Source organism: Megascapheus bottae, chromosome 5 (assembly GCF_031878675.1).
Source record: "Megascapheus bottae isolate mThoBot1 chromosome 5, mThoBot2.hap1, whole genome shotgun sequence".
Lineage (NCBI taxonomy): Eukaryota > Metazoa > Chordata > Mammalia > Rodentia > Geomyidae > Megascapheus > Megascapheus bottae.
The window spans coordinates 51,582,209-51,602,912 of record NC_143513.1 but is presented as its reverse complement, the minus strand read 5'-3'; the positions used below and the strand labels follow the sequence as shown (position 1 = coordinate 51,602,912).

The 20,704-nt window shown below is 38.5% G+C and overlaps 1 protein-coding gene across 1 annotated transcript in view; it reads right to left on the bottom strand.

Moving 5' to 3' along the window:
• Asb4 (ankyrin repeat and SOCS box containing 4) overlaps positions 1-20,704 on the bottom strand; it is a 47,916-nt gene that overhangs the window by 294 nt on the left and 26,918 nt on the right. The window contains exons 3-4 of the mRNA XM_090332350.1: positions 11,967-12,457; positions 1,119-1,232 (exon numbers count right to left, since the gene is read on the bottom strand). Of these exons, the coding sequence (XP_090188476.1) occupies positions 1,119-1,232; positions 11,967-12,457 (605 nt within the window). The remainder of the gene's footprint in view (positions 1-1,118; positions 1,233-11,966; positions 12,458-20,704) is intronic.

Here is a 20,704-nt window from a genome sequence, read left to right as displayed (position 1 = left end):
GGGGACGCTTCGTTGAGTCTAAAATGGAAGGAAAATAGCACAACGTTGCACAACCCAGAAACAGAAATATAAAATGTTCTTATGTGAACTGCCAGGATCAATAGAAATCTAAATAACAATATGAAATTCATCATATATTATTGCATATTATTATGCACAATTTATACATCTGTTGTGACCTATATATTAAAATATGAGAATGGAGGAGTATTGAAATTCAGTTAGCTTAAGTAACTTTTAAAGGAAAGTAGCTAATAATTAAGAATTACACAACTAAACGATGGGCCTCTAAGCTTAGGGAACTTTGTGTTCCTTGTTTGATTCCTTCTGTGTGGTAGACAGAACTTTGAGTTTCTAAACACAAGACCCAGATGTTTGGTAGAAAGGACTGGTTTAGATGGGCACTGGTGGTTCATGCATGTAATTGCAGCTAACTCAGGGGGCTGAGAACTGAGGATCTCAGTTTGAAGCCAGCTTCAGCAAGGAAGTTTATGAGACTTATTACTAATTAACCACCAGAAAACTGAAAGTGGCACTGTGGCTCAACATGGTATAGAATAGACATGAATGAAAAAGCTCAGGGACAGGGCCCAGCCCCTGAGTTCAAGCCCCATGACTAACAAAAATAAAAATTAAATGAAAGGACTGATTTACAGAAGCAGCAAAGTCCATAAGTCTCCAAGTAAGACCCTAAAGTATGACTTACTTCAGGGTTTTTAAAACTGTATTTCCTTCTTAATAACAATCACCTCAAGATATTTAAAAGCAAGTTAAAATCCACATAAACACTGTAATTTCCTGTTTAAAAAATCCTATCTGAGGAGACTCAAATGTTATCATTTAATTTATCTAAATTGACAGAAAAGAAAATTGCTATCTGTATCTATATCTATCTATATATTCAACTTGCCATTACAGTTTCCTCAAGAGGCTCCATATGTCAAGTATTTGACAGGACTATATACTCTCAGACCTGCTTTTTATAACTCTTTTTCTCATTATATTTGTAAAGGCTTTCAAAGCATCTCAAAACCAATATTTTAAATGGAAACGTTCTGTATTTGTGTGGCAGTCTAGCATTTCTTGGTAATGAAAACCATAGGAAGTGAATTATTTACCTCCAGGTCATCATCAGGAATAGCTCTTCTCCACTTTATGTTCCATTTGATGTGTTCATAGGCGTTGACTACAACTTCAATCGCTTTGGGACAAGAATGGCAAGCCTGGATCACCTGCAGAGGAAGCATAAAGTTCGTTGTTGTTGTTCAGTGAATATACAGAATCCATGTGTGCTTCTCTCAGAGACGTCAAGAATTTGTAGACCATGGTCAGGCATTTCACAGCTATAACCTCAGCTGCTTTGGAAGCTATGGTCAAAGGAGTCCATGAATTTGAGACTGGCCTATAGAAAGACCCCATTCCTCCCCGCCCCCATGCAAAAAAAAAAAAAGCTACAACAATGGAAAATAAATTTCTAGACCTATAAGGCTCGCTGGAGAGATGAAGTGATTTTTAAGAAAGCTCAGACCTTTGAATACATAATCCCCCCTCTCCAACGGTTGATTGTCAGATTAATACAATTGTACAAATTTAGCTTCATCATCTATAGGCCATAAAAATAAGGTGCTGAGGAAGAAGGTAGGAACCCAAAGTGTTTGCCTTCTAGACAACTTGCATATACCTATAACCCCAGCCTTTGGGGAGAGCTGAAGTGCAAGGCCAGGCTGGCTTCTATGGGAGGATCCTGTCTACAAACAAAAAAGGTGAAGTATAAAATTTGAAAAAGGAACTACAGAAATTTCATGGAGATCTTTGTAGATTGGAACTGGTGGTCAGGATAGCTTGTGGTGAGTGAGAGAGGGAGGGGAGGGGAAAGCTAAGGTTAGTTTTCAGTCCTGGACATACCCACACCTGGGTACTTTAAGGTGAATAGAATAGAAACTAGCTTTAATCAAACAGCTTTACTCTTCCTCTTTCTCCTGACAATGCAAACCTATTCCCTGGAAACTTTCTTTACTATTCCTGACACGCTACCTCATCACAACAGGACCCAGACTTGTTTTTACTCTATTTTTCATAGTAACAAGTGCTCCAATCATTCTAGATACAAGAACAATGTAACAAAAAGCAAGTCTGTGTTAATTGAGTAACTGTACTCTAACTTTTGTTTCAAGAGTCCTCTCTCACATAAAAGAGGCCTTTCTTAAGCTGGGAGCTTCTGTTTTGGAGGGAGGATTCATGGGAGTGGATGGAATAAGAAATTGCTTTTGGTCTTGGTCTCCTGTTTCTTCTTCAGATCCTGCAAAACCTTTGGAATTCCCAGAGCAAAAGGAGCATATTTGATTGTTCTTAACAAGCCCCTTCCAAGCCTTAATTAAGAGAGTTGGAATTTTCTACCATTATTTCTCCACTCAAAAAAAAAAAGAGAGAGAGAGGTACTGGAAGCTGAATTCAAGCATCAATGATTTTGATCAATCATGTCTATGAACTGAAATTTCCATAAAGATCAGGGAGATTCTAAGAAGGTAAAAACATTCCATCGTTGGCACACTTTGCTCCAGGAGGCATAATAGAAGTTTGTTTTTACTGCCCTCCATACTTGGCTTTGTGATTCTTTGCTACTGAGTTGAATCCTTTAAAGTAAGTTAACCAACTATCTCTCCTAGTTAAAGCACTTCCCTGCATCCCGAGAGTCATTCTGACAAATTATCTAATCCAAATTATCAAATTGAAAAAGCAGGAACCTCAAATTTGTTTGCAGCCTGACAGAAATGGGGGCAAACAAAACCACCCTACTGGAAGCTGGTATCTAAAGTAAGGGTGGTCTCATGGGAGCAAGGCTGTACCCTGTGGGATCTGACACTAAATGCAGGTAGTTAATGTTGGAACTGAATGGAATTGTTGGGTAGGATAATTAGGTTGTTGAAGTGAGAAGAAACATCTCTGCAAGCTTCTGTATTTACTCACTTTCTCCTCTCTGTTTCCTCTCCCTGCACTCTCCCTAGACTTTTCTGGGAGAAGAAAGCAGAAGAAATCTCTAGTCTCTTCCTGTCATAGGGAGACTTTTGGTTCTACAGAGAAGTCTCCAATTTGGAATACCCATCTCTTTGACAAGGACAATGACTCTCTTTCACCCCTTCATGCCTTCAGAAGTTTTTGTTTCCACTAGAACTCCTCCATCTTCTCTCTACACAAATGTTCCAATCTTAGCAGTCCTTTGAGAGTGGCCAGATTTCACTTAAAACCGATCCCAACAAGCTGTCCAAATTGGCCTACAATGCTCTGTGGAGGCTATTCCATCCTCAGTGAAAGAAAACTCTCCTCAACCACCAAGGTTTTTAATATTCTTTCTCTCTTTTACCATTAGACAACAGCTCCAGTCAGAGAATCGCTCCTTTAAATTTTCTCATCCTCAGTTATGTGTCCATTCATTTATCACCTTTAATGTTAGAGGGCATACATCAAAATTTTTGCAGAGTCCTTCTAAAGTGTCTTGCACTGAGGGGTGAAATGAAGAGATCTGCTTACCTTTCCACCATTGGAAGGAGGCCAGGCATTGGCAAAGAAATATTTTTGCTAATTCCGTGGGCTACTCAGCTTCCCTCATTCTTCACTTACTGGTTCTCACATTTTGCAAGGCAGGGTTATAAGTACCTAATAGCTTCAATACTCAGGCAAAAAAATTGAGAAAAAGATTCATTGTTTTAATACTCAGCTAAGTGAGTATGTATGCATGCATGCATATGCGCACACGAGCATGTGTGTGAGTGTGTGTGTGTGTGTGTGTGTGTGTGTGTCTGTGTCTGTATATGTATATTGATAGTGTACAGATCTGACTGACTAAAGAGAGAATTCAAGTAAGAAAAAAGCTAAGGATAAGAGCAGGTAAAATGGAGCTGGCTGGGATGCCATCAGAAAGATCTTAGCATTACCTTGACAGGCAATAGGAGGATGGTATATGCTCTTAAAAAGCAAGTGTTATAGCCAATCTATTCATTCCATTAGGAAGTCTTTATTGAGCACTGCACTTGGTACTATGAAGGTAATTCTGAGAAGTTTATGACCTGTTTTTGTCTTTAAGGAGTTTACAACCTAGCTGAACCAAGAAGACACAGATATTTCAGAGTTAGGGAGCAATATAAGTCAGTAAACAGTAAAAGGCTAACTTAAAGATCATCCGGTGTCCCTTGAGCATCATGCACAAAGAGGAAAACAAGCTCATCAAGGGCAGAGAGCAATGACAGGCTGAAGGTAGCGGATACTCAGAAGCTCCTCAGGTATGGTCAGTGTTAGTCCCAGAGAATGCTGAGTAACAATTATGGGAAACAGCAAGTGGAGCTTCACACTGTTCAGATGTGGAATATGAACAGCGCCACTTGGAAAGCTGACATCCTGAACAAAAAGGATTGTAAAGCAAATAGGAAGAGGACTTGGAAGATCATGCAAACTATGGACCAGACAGATAATGAACAAGAGGATCTCATCAGTAAGTTCTCAATGGTATGCAGAGAGGTAGATTTGTATACTATGGAGGTCTATGCAGAAAAAGCTGTGAGGCTCACTCATCCTCTGAATGGACATAAATAGAAAAGTGGAGAAAGCTTCAGAAACCACAATAAAAGGAGACACAAGAAGAAGAAAATGCTAAGAGTAATATCTGTATTGCTATATTGATATAGTCTTACATTTTTGTATAGTACATATTACATATTATAAATGTTATATATAATGTCTTATACTATAATTTACATGTTTAATGTATTATATAAGAAATATTTTTACATGAAATATAAATTACACTATATCAATAGATTATATATTATTATATTGAAGACTATGTACGAGGGGTTATGATGACTTTTTACATACTTTAACTAGCTTGCTCAATCTTCAATGGTCTATAATGAGGTTGGACCTATCATCAGCCCAGTCTCACAGATTTAAAACTAAATTCTAAGAAAATCTTAAATTACCAATCATCTAACTAGTAGAATTCATACTCATGTCTGCATGACTCCAAAGTAAAACCCAGGCATTGTCAGAGTCGAAGACACCTTGTGAAGAGAGTACATAGAATTGAGTTATGACTAGAAGACTGGAGAGACAATGACAGATTGAATATTACCAGATTTGGTTAGGCCAGTTTACTGAGAGTTAGGTAATATGAAACAGACAAGGAACTGAACATGAAAAAGTACAGCATGAACACTTGTACCTGCCCCACCTTCATCTTTAAGGCCTTCCAGGTCTTCATGTGCAGGATGATATTTAAACTCAATTAAAAAAAAAACAAACCTTCCTTTCTGAATTAAGATTCAATTTAAAAATAATATAAAGATAAGGCCATACAGTGTGATGCTAAATGAAAGGACCTCTAGGATATAAAAACAAAAGCCATATAATGAGTGATCATTGTCCTTAATGTACTATGTTATCTCTCATCTCTTTGACTGTACCTTGGTTATCTCATATTGTTATCTGATATATTGGATATATTTGTATTTGGTTATTTGAAATTGGATAGGGAAGGGGGAAAACAAGATGAGGTGTGGAGGTAGGGGGCAGGGAAAAAAGAAAAAAAACTAATTAAAAAAATAATAATAAAAACATATATACCTAAAAAATGATTTGAAGATAACCGGGCACTGGTGGCTCACATCTGGAATCCTAGCTACTCAGGAGGCTGAGATCTGGCCATCAGAGTTCAAAGCCAGCTTGGGCAGAGTTCATGAGATCTTATCTCCAATTAAACACCAGACAACCAGAAGTGGAGCTGTGGCTCACAGTGGTAGAGTGTTAGTCTTGAACAAAAATGCTCAGAGACAACACCAGGCCCTGAATTCATGCACTGACAAAATAAAAGATGAAGATGACAAAATATCTCCGATCACAAATTCATCTTAATTACTGATGAAATGGACCATCTATAATGTTTAGTTATAGCCATTTACAGCTTCTAATCCTCTCCCATAAAACTAATTTGGTATCAGAAAACTGCAGGCCTCCCTCTGAAAGCAGTCAGTCCCCAAAACTTGGTACACAGAACAAAGATTTCAAATATCCTCCAGACTCAAAGCTCCCCAAGTAAACACAGTTCTTTCTCCAGCTCATCAGTTTTCTAAGTGCAGTAAGAAGGCAAGGTGAAGGGAGGGCAAAGTTTCCAAACTTCCCTCCTGAAGACAACAGAGGTGACAGATATCAGAGATGCAGATCTTCTCTAAATGGCACACCAATACCCATCTCCATCAGGAATAAAGAGCCACATTAGAAAATATAGAAGGAAGAAGTAATGTGTCTTTAAAATATGTATTCTTTACTTTCGGTACACTTTACTCACAAGTTTAAATTACTTAATTGTTAATAATACATCTTACAATCAAGCTCTCAAAAATTCTGATGAATTTATATTCAGGTCTTGTGAAATACTGAAAGTTTGCGTTGTCCCCAGATTTAAGAAGCACAGTCAGTCACATGCTGAAGGTACACCACAAAGTTTTAAAGTAGCAAAGACATCAAAGTTGTGCTGCCTAGTAACAAAGGCCAAAAAGCACCACATAAATATTTGTTCATGAGAAGATACATTCACATATGTATTCTGGGTTTCTTGTATGTCTGATCTTGGCTTTTTATGCTAGATCTAAACAAAGAACAGTCTTACTCCATCATCCACCACAAGATAAGCAGGTGGACAGAGCCAGTAACTCATTGCCATTGGGACCTGTGAAGCTTTAGCCATTCTAGTCTACAGAAAGTCAACTACAAGGACTTTTATCTGAATTTCTGACTGTCAGAATGGTCCAATAATTTTCCAAAGCTGTGGTCCTGGAAGACAGAGGAAAGTAGAGATTTTTTCTTCTTTCAAGCTAAGGAAAACGATAGTCAATATGTATGTGCATGTAAGAGTGACAGAGAAAAGCTGAAACTGCTTTAACACTTGAACACTAGTTTCAAACTACTGCCATCATAGTACCACGGACAGCTAGAGTTGTAAGAAACACTGAAGATAATTTCATCTCCTGAAGTTTGTGATAAGGAAATGGAAGCCTAAGTTCTGTTGAAATTTCAAAACCAATCTCTTTGTGGAGCCAAGGATTTTGCTAATAAGTAATTTGAAAATAGCATCTATTTTATAAAATTTCATAGACATATCCTTTCTAGAAAGATGATCTGTTGTAAGAAGTATGGTGATAATTAGTTGAGGAATCAATATGAGATAAATTTTAGCCATCAATACAGAGATGGTAGGTGAAATGAGTCCAAGTCTTGTACCAATAAATAATATTTATTCTAGATTTTTTTTAAAAAAGAGCGTATTCTGGCAACAATAAGTGATACAGTTATGTTAGCAACTCAGGAGGTTACGACTTGGAGAACTGTGGTTAAAAGCCAGTATGGACAAAAATATCTTATCTCCAATGAATCAGCATAAAGCCAGACTGAAAATGTGGCTTAAGTGGTATCATGTCACTTGTGAGCAGAAAGCTAAACGAGACACTGAGGCCTTGAATGCAAATCACAATGACTAGAATATTTAAAGTATATAGTAGTTAGCCAATATTTATCTCTCTTATTGATTCACCAACTGAATTCTACATTGTGCATTAATTCCTATACTATGCTGTCTCTCTTCATGGGGACCAAAATGGTTATAAAAAAACAATCTTTATATACCCTCAGGTATTTCTTACCTCCCAGCCTTTGCAAGCACTGAACACACAGAGAAACAGAGCAGAAGAAAATGCAGCCAAATGTCATTCTCCCCTTGAAACCATTACCTTCTTTTCAGCTAGGGTGGGTGCCATTCATAGTAAACATTCACTTAAGGTACCCAGTTAAATTTGAATTCTATACAGTCTGACAATGTTAGTGCAAGTGTTTTCCCAATACTGCTAAAATATGTTACCAATTACTTATTATTTATCTGAACTACACATTTAACTCAGCACTCAGTATTTCATTGGTAACCCTACTTCGAACTCCTTTTCAGAAACAATTACACAAAATTGTACATGCAGAAATATGATGCATCCATAGTTTAGCAATCCAACATCACAGACTTGATACTTCTATCTGTACCTGTATATCACAGGAAGATGACTTCTCACTTTTCATTAGGGTTAAAAAAAAAGAGGTAATGTCAAATCCCAGTATTTGCAGTCTTTAGATTCACAAAGTCTAAAGATTCTGATGCAGTCATTAGCTTGTGTCAACACTTTTACTACTTAGTTTTCTGCTAATGGAAGACTTGATTATCAAAAAAGACAGCAGCTCCTTCTACACTAGCGTTTTGGGCTTCTTCTAGATTTAAGACAGAGTGGTATATTTTTGGAGATCTCAGTAATTAGTTCATCAGGAAATAGCTAAAGAACCTTTACAGTTGGCAAATTGTAAGTCATCGCTTTACATTGACTTCCAGGAATCTGGGCCACCTAATAGCAAAAGGTCATTGTGAATCATCAAGGGGGGGCCCTTGCCTCCTCCTTGCGCTGAGCAGGCTGGGGAATGGAAAACGTGTGGGATCTTCACTTTCTGGGTTTTTTGTTTTGTTTCGTTTCATTTTGCTTGTACTCAGGGGCTAAGAACTGTCCTTGAGCTTTCTCAAGGCTAGAGTTCTACCACTTGAGCACAGCACCACTTCTGGCATTTTTTTATGTATGTGGTACCAAGGAATTGAACCCTGGTTTTGGTGCATGCTAGGCAGGCACTCTACCACTAGGCTAAACTCCCAGCTTGAATCTTCACTTTCTGTGAGTCTCTGTGACTGACTCTATTCCCCCATCATAGAATATTTAAACAAAAAAAAGAAGTTTCTACTGCAATGACAACTAGAAAGAATTTTATAGCCCTCCCTAGCATAAAGGAAGATACCACATATTAAGAAAACAGATTCAGGGCCAGGAGTGTGGCCTTGTGGTAGAGTGCTTGGGTAGCATGCACGAAGCTCTGGGTTTGAGTCATCGGTACTATGTACACAGAAAAAGGCAGAGTGGTGCTGTGGTTCAAGTGGTAGAGCACTAGCTTTGAGAAAACCCTAGGACAGTGCTCAGGCCCATGAGTTCAAGCCCCAGGACTGGCAAAAACAATAAAAGAAAAGAAACAAAACCTCACAGACTCAAGGTAAGTCTCCTTGACATTCTGCCAATCCAATGACACTTTCAAGTCACTTCAGTGAAGATATCCTAAAGCTACGTCTACTTTCATATACTACCTTCATATACTGATGTATTTATATATAGTAAGATGCTTAAAGGTAAAGGGAACTTCTTGTAACTGGGCTTCATACAGCCTTATTCAGCAGCAGAAATTATCCTTGCCTTCCCCAAATCTTCACATTCCTACCTTTCCCTCCTCAAGAAAAATGTCTTTCTTGCCCTAGAAAAAAGCCCAATCTTGGTTCCCCAGGGTGTCACTTCCTGCTGAATTATGCTTGGAGAAAAAAAATCAAATGTCCTTTTGTACCCTGGAAAGCAATTGCAGACCCTATAATTCTCTTTTTCCCCTTGCTTATGTAATTTATACATTGGCTCTCAGTGAAATACATCCTGCACATATTTGCCTTATATTTGGAAGACTGCATCTTCAGCTCTGACCTTGCTCGTGTAAATAAGGAAACTGAATTCCCCATCCATGAAAGAACAAATCACTTTATCTTCTGGATAAATGAGTCAGTCCTTTTGCTTGTCGTAAAAATGACTTTCTCTCTGGAAAGTCTGGCTGTGGAATTGTTTTGAATCACTTTCAAGCATCTGCATGGTAAATTGAGTAGTTTTTCTTTACTTTTTCCTTTGGAAGGTGGCCAGCTGTCTTGCACATTCTTCCTGATAGCAACCAAAAAATGTTTATAATACCAGCCAGCCATCAGTTGCCAGCCCTACCTTAAATCTCTTTCATATATAGCCAAACTAGAAGTTGGAGCAAACAGAAATGACTATGAAAGTGTTGATGTAGATAAAAAGTTCCTTGTGACAGATACTTCAATCAGCATATTTCATAGGCTTGTGAAGCCACTAACTAGAGGTAGTGCGGGAAAGATTCATGTACTTCAGCAAGAGCATATCTTGTGAAGAAGAGGAAGAAAGAAAATGGTGTGGTTGAACACCATAGCTGGTCTCTTGGTAGACATATTTCCTGCAAGGATGTTCCTGAAAAGCTCACATTATCACCTTCACTGATCAGAAGAGAAATGTGGGTTCTGAGACATAAAGGAACATGGTCAATACAGTAGGTAAATAGTAAAGCCAGGACTCATGACCACAGCCACCAAGCTTCTCTCTTTACCATTCTCACTGATATCTGACAGAGAGTTTCCTCCCCATGCTGGAGGAAATAACAGAAACACTGTTGATCAAAAACTCATTTCACCAAAGCATCAGTGAGCTTCAAGACACAAATCAACATTGGGTCTCTAGGCAGCCTTCATGTATATCTTATCTTTACCTTCTGAGAAGGCTTCTGTGGGTCAAGACGCCTCTGAGTCTACTGGTTCTACTACTTGACAGTGATGACGTGTGTGATCGTCATAATGCGAGGATCATCCTAATCAGACCTAATAGTTATAATACCTACTAGGCACTCAACAACATGCTCAGCACTTAGCAAGGGTTATTTAATTCCCAAAACAACCTAATAAGAAGGCTGCTATGACTCAAGCTAACTGATGCAATATGTTTCTCTGACCTCTTTGAGCCCTGTGTCCCACTCCATCCTTTCACTCTGACAGGAAGGTAGCCAAACAGCATCAATATATGCAAAACATGCTTTGTGGAGTGAGCTGTATTTCCTATCATCTAGAATTTCCACTATGAAATGTGCACAAACTAATAGAGGTGGAAGGAGAAAGAGCAAGATAGAGACAGAGAGAGGTTGATAGATGAAGGAAGAGGAGTGGAGGCAAGAGAGGGGACACTGTAAGAATGAAAAATGGTCTAAAGAAAAGAGTAGTGCCATCCTCTGGAGTCTGAGTGTATTTGTGTGCATTCCCAATAGACTGAATTTCTTCCTGGTGAAAGATTGTGTTAGCACTCTTTTGCCAAAGCATGGAAGCATGGTGTACCTGTTTTGCAGAACAGGAAAATGAAGGTTAAGAAGTTTAAGTTATTTACTCAGTCTCCTATTTTGTAATTAGTATGACCCAAGTTTGACCCCCAAATCCATGTTTCTTTATTCCTCAGATAAACAGCATGGCTAAGTCTAGAACAAACAAGTGCATATGACAAAGCATAGATGAAAATTAAAAACAGGAACAATCTTATGTATAACCTAAACTACTGTGTTGTAGATTTGGCATAGAGCTCGTTAACAATTGTTGTCTTGGTCAAGTCAGAATGCCAATGTATGATTCAAAAACAAACAATGCAACTTTAAGCCATAGATATTCAGAGAACTAACAGCTATTGGCAACAGTGCACTGGGAATACAAGCTACAGACATTCCCACAGGTTCTGCTAGTTTCACCTCAGTTCTAAGACTGCAGTTTTTATACAAACATATTCTTTGCATCCAAAAGCATTGTTGTTGGGGCTGGTCTTTGGATTGCAATTCCCTGATTCTCACCTCCCACGTAGCTAGAATTACAGTCATGAGCCACTGCAACTGGCAAGTCGAATCATCTTTAGACTAAAGGAATTTGGAAAAGTAAGTGTGCCTTCCAGGGGCCCCATTCATCTGTCTAGAAGTCAAACTTCAGTCCTGCAAGGGAGCCACTGTCAGTTCACCAGGTTTTTCACACAACGAGGGGGAGGGAGATACTATTTGCCACCCTTGGGCTCATTCCCAGGTCTGAGGCCCAGATTTCACACAGACCTGGTCTAAGATGAAGTAGCTCAGGCTAAGTGTTGTCAGTGGAAGGCTGAATAGACACAAGTATTTTGTCGGAGGACTTAAGCTTCCAACAAATTGGACATTCTCAGACCAAGCCAGCCACTTGAGTCTGCTCCCGCTTTCCCCAACCCTGGGACCACCCTCACCTTGTGGAACTGTGGCGGGTAGATGGTGGCCGCTCCATGGTTCAACAGCAACTGGTAGCAGATCTCAGGCCGGGCTGAAGGCCGCACGGATGTGACTTTGAGCACATACTGGATGGCAGCACACCCGTTGATATCCACGAGATTGGCCTCGGCCCCAGCTTCCAGCATCATGTGCATGAGCACGTGGTCGCAATTCCAGGCTGCCTTGTGCAGGGGAGATTTGAAGTCATCGTCACGGGCGTTGACCTCGGCTTTGTGGTCCAGCAGGGTGCGGCAGATGAGGTGGTGATCCCTGCTGTACTCCTGCTCTTTAAAGCGGAGGGACCAGTACGCGGCGATGGCCAGCGGCGTCTCCATGTGGGCATTCACGCTGTCCACCACGGCGCCATTCTCCACGTAGAAGGCCACCAGCTCCCATAGACCGAAGTGGGCAGCCGTGTGCAGGGGCGTCTCCTCATCCTGGTTGTTGGTCTTCAAGTTCACATCAGCGCCTAAGGGAAATCGAGGCAGGCAAGAAGTTGAGACCAAGTTTGCCATTCTCACTCAAGCGGTGCGTAAGGAAGCCGCTCTTTGGAACAACTGGACATCCAGGGAGAGGAGGAAGGCATTTCTGCCACAAGTTCTGGAATGGCACTGTTGAACTTCAGTTCTTACCTTCCAAGGCAGATTTGGAAATACCAAATGATTTCTGTGATTGAACAGCTTTTTATCAATTAAAAAATGAGAAACACCATTAAAATAAAGGTTATATTGGAAATTATGAAGCTTGTGCAAGTGGGTTTGGGGGAAAAATCAATTGTTTTGAATGTTTTACAAAATGATATTTCTCTTCTCTTTCAAAGCAAGTGAACCTAAAAGTATGTGCAGGCAAACTGGAAGGGCTTGAATAAATTTTCCAGCTCCCAGGCTGACATCTTAGTATTAGAACTAACTCTTTGGAATACAGTGACCACACACACACACACACACACACACACACACACACTCATGCTGCCAAACTAATCTAAAGGTCATATTTTGCATTGAAAAGGGTAAAAGCTAGTACAATAGAAATAGATATTGTAAGAAAGAAAATAATTCAGAGATTATAGCATATTCGAATTGGGGTTGACAAAAGATATCACAAATACATACCTTTTTTTGTGCTTGAGAATCTTCTTAAAAATTATCTTATTTCAATCCACTATTTAGCTGACCAAGAAAGCAAGGTGCATTTTATTTTTCTGATAAGGAATGTTAAGTAGGGGAATGGTCAATTTGAGAAGGTGCAATTTTCCTTCTCTGCCTAATTTACCCTGGGCATTTTACCTTGGGCAACATTCTAAACTAAATGCTTTCCATCTACTATCTCATGAAATCTTTCTAGCAACTCTGCAGTATGTACAGTTTTAATCCTACTTTTATGGAAGAAGAAATTTTAACTTAGGTTAACAATTGTCCAACAGTGCACTAAACTAGTAAGCAGGAGAACCAAGATTTGATTTCAAATTACTCTGCCATTCTACCTCATTACTGCTTTTCTGCAGGAAAAGAATTTGTGTGCATTACTCTTACTCGGCATATGAAAACCAGAAAGTATTTTAAAAAATAATGTTGCATTTTGTAATGTTAAAATATCTTTTCTCTGTGAATATCTCTGATATTTCCTTTTTTATGCCCTAACCCCTACCCCCAAGCATATGAACATACTCAAGATTCAAGAAAGGCAATTCTCCTGCAAGCAAGCTCAGTCAGAATCCTATGCAGGATTAACTCTCCACTGTGGTTTGCAAGAACTCTTAGTTCAGGATTCTGAGATGGTTGATTTTCTAAATTGCGGAAGGCAATACTGTAACCACAGGCCGTCATTCACAGTGGCTCTTTTCATCAGTATTCTGCCCTGGAAGGGTTCTGGGTAAGGTCTTCATTCAGGTCAAGGCTTTGCTCCGGAGTGAAATGGAATAAATAAGGACGTCTTCCCAGAAGCCATGTGTGGGGTCATTTTGGACACTGGAGAATTTCCAGTAAGGAAGAGAATCAAAGGGTCAGAATAAAACTTTTACAGGCCAACCTGGAACAAATCACATCCTTTATTTTTTAATGGACTTGGACATTTACAATTGATCTTTGACCTCTTGGTACAACTAGATATGTAGCACCGTTGGCTTTTCTAAATAGCAGATCTTTATTTTTATACTTCGAGTTGTGTCTTTTGAGAGCAAGTTTTCCTAGGCATATGAAATACAGGAGTGATTGATTAATTTTTTTCAGGGTTTTATGATTTATTTAAGAAATTAGAGCTCAGAAACTTGAACTCCTGGGAACTTTTACAAATATTTTACCTTGAAAGTATAATGTATTCATTTCCAAAAGCTTCTATAATAAAATGTCTCATACTAGATTACTTCGAATAACAGAAATTTGTGCATATAACTCTGGAGACCAGAAATTCTAAAATTAAAATGAGGACAAGGTCAGTTCCTTCTCAGAACTTTGAAGCAGCCTCTGTCTCCACCTCTGTCTTAGGTTTTAATGAGAGCCACTAATCCTTGCTGTTCCTTTGCTTGTAGACTTGTTATTTCATGCTCTGCCATTTCCATTATCATTATATGGCAGCCTCTCTGTGCCTCTGTACCTTCACATGTGGTCATCTTCTTCAGCACAGGAGTCATACCTACTCTTGTACAACCTCATGTTTATGTAAGTATTTTTACAACAATCTTCTTCACAAACAAATTTACAGAATGATGAGTTGGAGATTAGGGCTTCAACATAACACATCTTCTTGTCTCAGGAGGCATATAACATATGAAAATAGTTTAGAAAAATACATAGATATGATTTAAAAATTATCATAAAGTCACTACCCATGTAATCATATACCAGGTTAAGAGCTAGGAAAATTCTCCAATCTCCTGTTTTCTCCTCCATCACAACTCCAGACTGCCAGAGAAAACGATTATCAGAAAATTAAGTCTATTCAGAAAACCAGACCTTTGCATTTCCATTTTGTTTTATCACTTTTGTACATACATGTAAACTAGTTCTATTTTGCTAATTTTGAACTTTGTATAATTAGAGCCATCAATACATATTCTCAAATGGTTTGTTACTTTGTCCAATACTATATTGGCATAATCAACCTATGCCATAATGTGAAGTATTTGTTCCTTTTATTGTAACATGGGACCTGACTATGAAGAAAGGGCCCAGGTTCCAAAGAAGATATTTGTGAGAAACCCACTGAAACTAGGATTGCAGACTTTAACACCATAACATTAATAGTACATGTTTCATTTGTGCCTTAGTCTCTTGTCATTATCTCTCAATCCCAGGTAGACATCAGAGGTTGGTTGAGATCCCCTTTCAACTAGCACTGTGGCTCCCCCTGCTGGGCCTTGATACTTTGTACAGGCCCCAGAAGTCATACCACAAAGCATAAGCTTTCTCCAAACCTATCAAAACCAGAACTCTGTTACTCTGTCTTCCCAAATTCAGCAACTACAACCCCACTTCATATCCTAAACCAGATCCTCTCTCCTTCCCTGTCCAGATGGTGTTAACTTGTTGGAGAGTTTATAGCAGAGATGGTGTTGAAATGGACAACTATCCCAGGTTAGTACTTCTTAATCCTCAAGATATATGTTTCCCCTTCCTCTTCTGCAGAGACATGCATACATAATATAATCTATTATAGTGCTAACACTGGTGAACACACTATGGATTCCAGAAAGAATTTGATACAATTGACAAATTTCAGGTAGAATCTTTATTAAGCTGCCTACAGTATCTGAGATGTTTCACTACGATTAGTTTAGACATGAGGTTCATCAACTTGAACTACACCTGACTTAGTTCACAGGGCTGACATAGGTTTCAGTGTAGGTGAAAGGCAGCGTGCTTGTTCTTCTGTGAAAATGTTAATAAAGTCTGATATTTTGAACATTCACCAAGAATTTTACATATATTGTCTCATTTATTATTAACGGTAAGCATTCTTTTGAAGTATCTATTATTCAAAGGTTAGAGCTCTCTTTTCCTGTTCAGACCTTTTCATTTCCTGCATGTTCTGGAATTGTTTCTCAAGTCGGCTTCTTTGTCAGGGATACAATTTTGTAGAGTGTCAAGTTTGTTATTAACTGTCACCAAAGCATATTTTCAGTTGGCTGCTTTGTTCTTGTTTCAATTTTGACCTTTCAGTCTACAATCTAAAGCAAATATATTTTCTTGTATCTTCCATAGTCTTGTCTTAAATGAAATCTTAAATGAAATACAATTTTCCTTAAGGTCTTGTATTCTCTAATGTTCCCATTCTCTATAGTCTGAAGTTGGGAACTACTTTCTTCTAGATCAACAAGAATACTTCCTTCCTCCCTTTCCTCCCCTGGGGTGCTTGATCCTTTAAAGTGCACCTCACCTGATTATTACTGATATTTTCACATGTATGGACTTTGCCATTTTCAGTGAAAGGGGGATATTTTGTTCAGTCTTTTATCCTCATCCTAACATCACCCACAAAGTCACTGGGAATTTCCCATTGGACATATTAATACTCCATTCCCAAGTCCTCTGGAGAAAGTTTCATTGCCATTACCAAAAGTCTTTTGATACCTTCTGCATGCATTATCTGTTAAACCCGTACACATCTCTGTTCCAACAGACACAAAATTACTGGCTGTAGTTACCCAGTTATTGATACCTCCACTTTACACTTAGCAAAATCATTTCAGTTGCTTTAATTTTCTCGACAGGATTTCATCAGGATGAACCAAGTATGCTATTGTAATGACATTCAAATATCAGAGGATCTAAGCAACAGAAGTTTCTTCCTCACTCTGTTATCATAGTTTCAAGTTGTAATTCAAAAGACTAAATGTCCTCTGTTTGCTCTCTCAGAAGCTCTGTATCCTGTGTCTCCTGGCTAGACCATTTCTACTCATGATTTTTGTCAACTACCAGGACATCACAGAGTCAAATAGACTAAAAATTCCACACAAGTTTTCATTGTGTGACCTTGAAAGTGACTAATGACTTCTGCCATTAGCTGGGAAAGTCACATTCTTGGTGATGTGCAAGGGAACTAGAAAGTCTGATTTTCTGTAACCCCTGAGGGCAAAGGGACTAGATATGGTTGAACTTCAGTTATTTCTACCATAGCCCAATTGAGTTGACTTTCGGTTAAACATAAAATGCTGACTAATTCAGCTCTTACTCCCTCTCTTTTATTTTTGGGGAAAGAACTGTCTTCTCCAATTCAAAATTAACTTCTCCATCTTTGTCTTGGATCAAGTACCCAGTAGTAGATAGTGGCCATACAAATTTCTCTGTACTATATATGTTTATATATATACATATATGATATATATGATATATGATCTCCCTATATGTAGATATATATGATATCCATAAATACGTGAACTCCATTTCTATTAACTTTTAGCCCTCCTTTAGTAAGCATTCATTGTAAGTATATTTTTTCCAATACTGAGGCTTGAACTCAGAGCTTAGTCTCACTCAGCCTTTTCATTCAGGGTTGGTACACTATTCCCTTGAGCCACTAACTCCACTTCTAGCTTTTTGCTGGTTATTTGTCTTCCTAGTTTACCACTGAACCTTGATCATCAGATCTCACACTTGTAAGTAGCTAGGATTATAGGCAGGAGCCACTAGTGCTGCATGCCTCAATCTCAAGTTTTTATTTTTTCCAAATGTTTTAATTTTGCAACTATCGGGGTTTTAACTAAACACTAAGCAAGCACTCTGCCTCTTATTTCACACTCTCGGCTTGTCAACATTTTTAACTATCCCTGATTTCTTTTGGGGCAACTTTCTTTAAAGTACATACTTTGCATTCTATCTTTAAGTTCTCACGACTCAGACACTGTTGGCCCATCAAAACATCTTTCCTCTCTAACTGAAATAACTATGACAAAGGTTGTTCCCATCTCCCCTGTTCAACTGTACCTCCATCAGTGTCAGTGATTCATTTCTCGAAATTCTACCATTTCCTAACTTCTTTTTCCTGCTTGACTGTTCCTCAGTGACGTCTCTTTAAGAATTCTCTTCGGTTTTCACATGTTCTCTTCATGTCAAACATTGCTGTATGTTTCATTCTGGCCATCATTTGTTTCACAAAACTTTCTTCAGCAATCTTAACTACTTTCATTTTACATATGAACAAATGACTCAAAATTTTATGAACACTTATTCATCTGATAAGGGATTCTTGTCAGAATTTGCCAAGAAATAGGCAGCTAGTGAGCTTAAGGCAGGGACAGGAAGAGTGTCCTGATAATACACTGCGTTTGAAATGTTTTTTAAAAATACAGGGAGACAAATTGTGCAAAGTGGATGGGTGGCTCTGAGGTTCAAACCTGGCGTGAACACCACTTCATGATATTTGAGCCATGAGATCTCCCAGATATAAGCTTTGTTCAGGAGAAGCATGGGGGCACAGCCGCACTTTAAAAGATAAAAGGTAAAAGATAAAAGAAATAAATCCAGCCTACAAGACTGAAGAAAAGCCAAGGAAGGAAGAGGAAAACAATTTGGCTCTGTGAAGGCTAGTTAAATCAAATACTTTCTGTTCTCATAGCAATGTTCTGCTTCGTTAACAGCTACCTGTATTTTTTTTGCCATATTGAAAACAGGAAGCAAATATTACAAACTCCCTCTCTGTGTTTCCTGAAGCAAAACTATTTTTCATATCAAAGCTTATCTGCCAACTCCCCAGAACATTGTCTCATCCTCTGGGAGGCAGATGTTTCTCCCAGAGCCATGTTTATTAATCATTTTGTTTATTTTAAAGTTACTGAACCTTAAAGAAAAGATAGTTTCCTAGATATGTGATTGTAGAACACAAAGAAGCAGGCTCTGAGCTTAGTCATCTTACATTTATTTCTTTTTAAAAAAATCTTTTTAATTCCAAAAAATCTTAACTAAAATTTAGGAAAGTAACCATCGATAAGCCTGAATAGCTATGACTTTGGAAAATGTACCATTCGACTTCTTTGTGCACTAATCCTAATCTTGGTGGGCTCCTGAATTCAGATAGTATCTTACAAATGGAATGCTGTAGGAAATGAATACCATTGTTGTCATTCTGCTGAAGAAAAAGGACAGTCCTGGGAAGGAAGAAGTAATAAGCCATACATTTCGAAGAGGTAAATAAGGACTTCTTGCTCTACTCAGGGACAAAATTCTGTTTGTTGTAATGTCAGACATTGAAGAGGCCTGGCCTGGCCCTGGCTGCATAGAAACAGGACAAGAATAAGGTAAGAAGATGACATGGTATGAGTGGGGAATGAAGATGGAAGAAACAATTACAGAAGAAGAAATTAGTTCAGCCATAATGACAAAGCTCATCTCTGGCCAAGTTGGTATCTTTGACTTTAAAGGAGAAGGTGATCTACTCAAAGAGAATACCTGGGCAAACACAAAGATCCCTTGCAAAGGAGAGAGGCTGTTTGTGGGTGAGACCAGCAAGGCAGGAAGAGGTCGGGGAGAGAAGAGAAGGCCTTGGGTGACTATGACTATTATATCTGCATAGACATGAAGGAAAATAGAAAAATGAAACATATTAAACATTGTAAGAAGAAGGGGAACAGAGGATAAGAAAGAGCAATAGAGAAGGTGAATTTGATCATAGATTATATGCATGGATGGAAATATCACAATAAAAACCCTTTTGTATAGTTAACAAGCACTAAGAAAAATTATACTTAAAAGAGTTTAAGTCTGTTGGAGGGCCTAGGAGGATAGAAGCTTTGGGAAAAAGGCTCTTGCTAATTTGTATTTGGGAGATTATATTACATCAGGGCTGCCTGTTTGCCAAATATTGTCTGTATGCCCAGCTGGTGAAGCTAAATATACAATGAAGTTTACAATAGCCCCAGAGATGGAGGAAAGATGGGAACTGCCTTAGAGTTCTGCAGATCAGAAATCTGACACAGACTCTTGGTGGATGTGGTAACAGATTTCATGTGTCAACTTTATTGCTCCTATATCTGATGAAATATTTTTTACTAGAGACTTGATAACATGACACACACCTGTAATTCCAACTATGCTGGAAGTAGAAGTAGAAGATTCATAGTATGATTGCAGCCCTGGCCAGTAAAAACGTAATCTGAAAAATCAACTCAAAGCAAATGTCAAGAGAATGCAAAGTTCTTGCTTCACAAGTACAAGATCACAAGTTGGAGGATAAAGGAGGAATGAAAAGAGAAAATTCTATGAGGGTGTTTGTTGGACAAGATTCACATTTGAACACAGTAGACTGTGAGTAAAAACAGATTACCTTCCCTAATATGATGGGCTTCACCTAATCCCCTGAAGACCTTTACAGAACAAAGACTGATCTCTGGCAAACTAGACTTCAGCTGCTCTGTGAATCTCCATTTGTCTTCTCCTCCCTCCATTGAAAGCTAAAACTGATTTACAAAAGGCTTCGTGCAGCTCTTGCTGTACGTAAAGAGTTCCTTCTTTTACTTAAACAGCAGAGTCACTCTTCAAAACCAGCGTTTCCCAAACTCTACTTTGTAACATGGGAGTACTATAAGATGTCTTCAAAAGAAAAACTCTGTAGTGAATTAGGCATGCAAAGTCTCTGACACTTCGTATGTGTACAAATAGACATCGATATGCATATGACTCTGAGATAAGAAAATCTAATCTTAAATGAATGTCCTCCAACTCTATAATTTTAAATGAATGTTCTCTGACTTATTTGACCAAGGACTCTTATTTTTTTAAAGAAA